We start from the raw sequence: 5,903 nt of genomic DNA, 5'->3' as shown, positions 1-5,903 counted from the left end.
TGGGTTGGGGGCAGAAGGGAGCATGGTGATGTACTGTGAATGCTCTCAGCTCTATTCACTGACGGGGATTGTTGCTTTGGCGTCAGATCCATCTAGTTAGTATGGTGACTGGAGATCTAAACCAGCCCTTCTGACTTTCCCTTGTCTAAAAGGGAATTCAAAAAGTCATGGTCCAAAAGGAGACTTTGATGTCAAGACAATCCAAACCAAATCTTACATCAAGGGGTAATATGAGATTGGGTAGGAGGGGCTTACTGTGGCTAGGGATCAGGGCTAAGAAAGGAGATGTGGATAGGCCATATGTTGTCCATTTTTTAAATGGGCACACTAAATGGATTGGTCTTTCTTTATTAAGGGCTGGGATTTGTTTGAGCCCTTAGGACAGGCTAAGGAAAATTTTTTTTAAAGATTAATTCATAGCTAGCCCATGCTACCAAGGCTTTCATGATCTCAGTTTGCTACTAGAGTATACAGCAGTGATAGTTCTGTCAGTGATGACCATGTGCTTAATGGAACAATGAATGCCTGAATTCTTTGGGTTGGATATACTGTATCTTGATTCAAATCCTGGCTAATTACTAAATTTACTTTTGGCAAGTGAATGACACAGAAGAACCATATCTATTTTCTAAGAAGAACCTTAGAAGATTAAGAGGAACAATGCATAAAAGTAAAGTTACTTATACTTACATAACTTGGCAATTCTAGTCACCTATTTTTTTTTAATATATTTTATTGATTTTTTACAGAGAGGAAGGGAGAGAGATAGAGAGTTAGAAACATCGATGAGAGAGAAACATCGATCAGCTGCCTCCTGCACATCTCCCACTGGGGATGTGCCCGCAACCCAGGTACATGCCCTCAACCGGAATCGAACCCGGGACCCTTGAGTCCGCAGGCCGACGCTCTATCCACTGAGCCAAACCGGTTTCGGCTAGTCAACTATTTTTTATCAGTACAGTCCCTCTCTGCAAATGTAGTTCAGAAAACTTAACTAGTAGTTGAACAATAATCATGGATTTAAATTATGTTTGGTCATATTTACAAGTTTAAGAATCCTTATAGAAGACAAAATTTTAAACTCTGGACTATCCTAGAGAACCCTGCAGACATGGATTCTAATCATGACAGTCCTGTAGTCCTGTATCATCTTACTTTGGTTTACTTTTTAAATTGTATCAGTAATACATGAACATATCCTCATCACAAAAACAAAATATTAAAACGTGAACAAAAAGCCCCCTTGATCATTCCCTCCTCCCCCATTTTCACTGTTGCCAGATTTTTTCCCCCCACAATTATTACTACTGTGCCTTTTCAAAATCTTCAGGTAAGAAGATTCAATGAAGGTTTTCTTAGGAGTTTAAACCTGAGGCAAGGTGAGAGGGGAAAAAAGTTACTTATATTCCCCCATTGTTTGCACTTACTCTGAGTTTGGCACATGGCTATATATATGTAGGAGTGGAACTTGGATATAATTAGAATTCCATAGACTTAAGTATTATACTTAAAAATTTGTAAAATTTTTTACTATCAGAAAAACTCTGTTGTCACCTGTTTATTATTGACTAAGAAATCTGGAAGTTCAGAGATAAAACACTGATGGCCTGCTTTCCAAATCTGGTTTATAAATGAGTTTTATTTGACCTGCACAGTGCTTTAAAATTATTTTCAATTTAATGTCTTTAGTTGAGGCATTCTTTCTCCAAAGCATCTATCCTGCCATCTGTAGCTTTATTCATTTTGGTACCTATTTGGCCCTAAAAGGCATTTGAATTTAGGACTCCTGTTTTGAGAAAAGGAGAGCTTCAGAATTAAGCTGAACTGGTTTTGTTTCGCTCACACATAGCTAAGCTCAAATTCAAATACTAGTTAGACTTTCTTAATATAAATTGTTATTTTATGTATTTAACATATGTATATGTGTGTCATATGATTTTCTCTTGATATTACACATTAATTCAGCCATAATTAGTGTTAGTCTTTATTTTTTTAAAATATATTTTATTCATTTTTTACAGAGAGGAGTTAGAAACATCGATGAGAGAGAAACATCGATCAGCTGCCTCCTACATACCCCCCACTGGGGATGTGCCTGCAACCAAGGTACATGCCCTTGATTGGAATCGAACCCGGGACCCTTGAGTCCGCAGGCCGACGCTCCAACCACTGAGCCAAACTGGTCAGGGCTGTTTAATTTTTTAAAAAACTGTTTAAGGATTGGCTTATGTTCTTATTCCCTAAAATAAAGCAACCTGGAATTTTTTTTGGTCATATGAATGAATATTAATCTCATTTGAAACTCTCATTTTCTTAATTTATTATCAACATTAGATGAGTAATGAAAGAAGCTTTGAAAATGTAGAACTGGGAGTCATCGGAAAAAAGAAGAAAGTCCCAAGGAGAGTCATCCACTTTGTCAGTGGTGAAACAATGGAAGAATATAGCACGGATGAAGACGAAGTCGATGGCCTAGAAAAGAAAGATGTTTTGCCTACTGTTGATCCGGTAGGTTTGATACTAGCGATTTTTTGTGTGTCAGTGGGTTTTGTTTAGATTGATTTGTTTCCCCATTGAATGGAAGGGGACTTCTGAGGTTTCAGTCAGCTATATTCTGATTATAAAATTATGCATTATGATTTTGGAAAAAATAGTATTTTTATACAATATGGATGGAAATATTTCCTGCATTTCAGAAGCCTGAAATAGTTTTGTTTTATTTTATTTTTAATCATTTTTTAAGGTTTTAATTACAGTTGACATACAATATTATATTAGTTTTAGGTGTACACCCCAGTGATTAGACAGTATAACTTACTAAGTGATTATCCTGATAAATCTCATGCCCAGCTGACACCATACATAGTTATTAGAATATTATTGACTATATTCCCTATGTAGTACTTTACTCCGTCCTCATGACTATTCTGTAACTACTAAGAAATCTATCTATGAAAATGTCTTCCTTTCTTATACTTTTATCACAACATTCATTGGTTTAAAAAAAATTATGATAACACTTAACATGAGACGTACCATCTTAACAAATTATTAAGTGTATAATAAGGTATTGTTAACTATAGTCACAACATGGTACAGAACATGATCTCTAAACCGTACTCATCCTGTATAATGAAATGTTATACTGATGGAATAACAACTCCCCAATTCCTTCCTTCCCCCAGTTTCTGGCAACCACTATTCTATTCTCTGTTTCTATGTTTAATTATTTTAGATAACTCATATAAGTGGAATCAAGAAGTATTTGTCCTTTTGTGACTGGCTTATTTTACTTAGCACAATGTCCCGAAGGTTCACCAAGTGATTGTATATGACAGGATTCCCTTCTTTTAAAGGATGAATAATAGCAAAGTAAACTTTTGTCTGATAAGGCAAAGGAATTTGAAAAGATATTGTCTTGTATTTATATAGTAGATTTGTAAAACAGACTCAATATTTTTTTTAAACCCTGACATTTAAAATGAAGACTTGATAATACTCCTGGTATACTTGATAGAAAACAAGGAATGGAATCAACATCATTAAAATGTCCATACTACCCAAGGCAATCTACAGATTCAGTGTAGTATCTATTAAAATACCAATGGCAAATTTCATAGAGCTAGAACAAACACTCCAAAAATTTATATGGAATCAAACAAGATTCCCAAATAGCTGCAGCAATTTTGAGAAAGAAAAACAAAGTTGGAGGGATCACAATACCAGATTTCAAGTTATACTCACCGTAATCCCTAGAACAGTGGTTGTAAACCTTCTGGCCCTTTAAATACAGTTCCTCATGTTGTGACCCAACCATAAAATTATTTTTGTTGCTACTTCGTCACTAATGTTGCTACTGTTATGAATTGTAATGTAAATATCTGATATGCAGGATGGTCTTAGGTGAGCCCTATGAAAGGGTCGTTCGACTGCCAAAGGGGTTGTGACCCACAGGTTGAGAACCGCTGTCCTAGAAGAAACTATGCCAATAGGCAGCAAAATCTCAGACACCTCTTGTAGCAATATGTTACAGATACATCTCCTAAGGTAAAATAAACTAAGGAGAAAATAAATAAATGGGATGACATCAAAATAAAAAGCTTCTGCACAGCAAAAGAAACCACCAAAATGAAAAGAGAGCCCACTGTACGGGAGAACATACTTGGCAATGATACATCTGATAAAGAGTTAATATCCAAACTAATAAGGAACTCAGATAACTTAACAAAAAGGAAGTCAAACAATCCAATAAAAAAAATGGGCGAAGGACCTAAATAGATACTTCTCCAAAGAGGACATACAGATGGCCAAGAGACATATGAAAAAAATGTTCACAGTCTCTAATCATCTGAGAGATGCACATCAAAATGACAATGAGGTACCATCTCACCTGTCAAAATGGCTACCATCAACAAATCAACAAATGACAAGTGCTGGTGAGGATGTGGAGAAAAGAGAACCCTAGTACACTGCTGGTGGGAATGCAAACTGGTACAACCATTATGGAAAACAGTATGGAGTTTCCTCAAAAAATTAAACATGGAACTGTCATTTGACCCAGTGATCTCGTAGGAATATATCCTAAGAAATCCAGAGCACCAATCAGAAAGAATATATGCACCCCTATGTTCATAGCAGCACAATTTACAATAGCTAAGATCTGGAAACAGCCCATTAGTAGATGAATGGTTAAAAAGCTGTGGTACATTTTTACCATGGCACACTATGCAGCAGTAAAAAAGAAGAATTTCTTACCCTTTGAGACAGCATGGAGGGACTTGGAGAGTATCATGCCAAGTGAAATAAGTCAGTCAGAGAAAGACAAATATCACATGATCTCACTCATATGTGGAATCTAAGTAACAAAATAAACTGATAAACAGAATGGATCCAGAGACATGGGAGCATGGTATATGCATGACCCATGGACATGGGCAATAGGGTGCCGAAGCCCTGGACTCAGGGAGCTGTTGGGGGCGGAGGGGAGAGGAAGGGTGGAAGGGGAAATATATAATACTTTCAACAATAATTACTTTAAAAAAGAAAAAAGAGCCCTAACCGGTTTGGCTCAGTGGATAGAATGTCGGCCTTCGGACTGAAGGGTCCCAGGTTTGATTCCGGTCAAGGGCATGTAACCTTGGTTGTGGGCATATCCCCAGTAGGGGGTGTGCAGGAGGCAGCTGATCGATGTTTCTCTCTCATTGTTGTTTCTACCTCTCTATCCCTCTCCCTTCCTCTCTGTAAAAAAATCAATAAAATATATTTAAAGAAAAAAGAAATGGAGACCTAGATTTTTCTTGCAGTCTTATTTATGGTAATACTTCCCCTTAGATTTTACCTTACTAGTATATGTGCCTAAGAATAAACACATTCTTTGCATTTGTTTAACCTTTGATTTAGTTTTGATTTGGGTTACTCAACTATGTGTATATGTGTGTTTCTAAGAATATATATTTAAAACATGTTTTTTAATAGTAAAGGTGGAAATTTATTGAAGAACAAGTACAGACTCCCACGTGGGGAGGGTGAAAGAGTCCCATTGAGTCCCTTTTCCCTTCCCTATGGCTTATAAAGGGTGCAGATCTTTGTGCCTTGATAGTCCCTCTGATTAGTCACCATTCCCCTTTGATTTGTTCACTATAGCAACTCCTGAGCTTAAATCTCATGTGAAGTTCCTTCCTTCTCCCTTTTGTTCTCCTATTCTCTTTGGGCTTTCTTCCTTCCCCTTTATTTTGTAAATATAGACCTTTTGCTACTCCCAGCTCCCTTGTCTTATGGAAATGTACCCTTTTGCAGCTCTGTAGCCCTGTGCTTTTTCCATGGACCCTTTAATTTTTAAAAATTTCCTAAACCTGTCTATTTCAGCCATAAAATCTCCTTTCAGTTCCCCCTCTGATTTGGAA

General features: G+C 36.8%; 1 protein-coding gene across 2 annotated transcripts in view; it reads left to right on the top strand.

The window, feature by feature from the left end:
* The first annotated feature begins 1,352 nt into the window (after positions 1-1,352).
* FAM177A1 (family with sequence similarity 177 member A1) overlaps positions 1,353-5,903 on the top strand; it is a 16,083-nt gene continuing 11,532 nt past the window's right edge. Inside the window, exons 1-2 of one of the 2 annotated variants that reach the window (XM_015561317.1) lie at positions 1,353-1,379; positions 2,335-2,508. In XM_015561317.1, the coding sequence (XP_015416803.1) occupies positions 2,335-2,508 (174 nt within the window). In that variant the 5' untranslated portion in view covers positions 1,353-1,379. The remainder of the gene's footprint in view (positions 1,380-2,334; positions 2,509-5,903) is intronic. The other variant, XM_006759707.2, reaches the window with a different exon arrangement.

Source organism: Myotis davidii, unplaced genomic scaffold, assembly GCF_000327345.1.
Source record: "Myotis davidii unplaced genomic scaffold, ASM32734v1 scaffold176, whole genome shotgun sequence".
NCBI classification, from domain to species: Eukaryota; Metazoa; Chordata; class Mammalia; order Chiroptera; family Vespertilionidae; genus Myotis; species Myotis davidii.
Note: the sequence above shows the minus strand (reverse complement) of the source record. Positions and strands in the feature narration are given on the sequence as shown.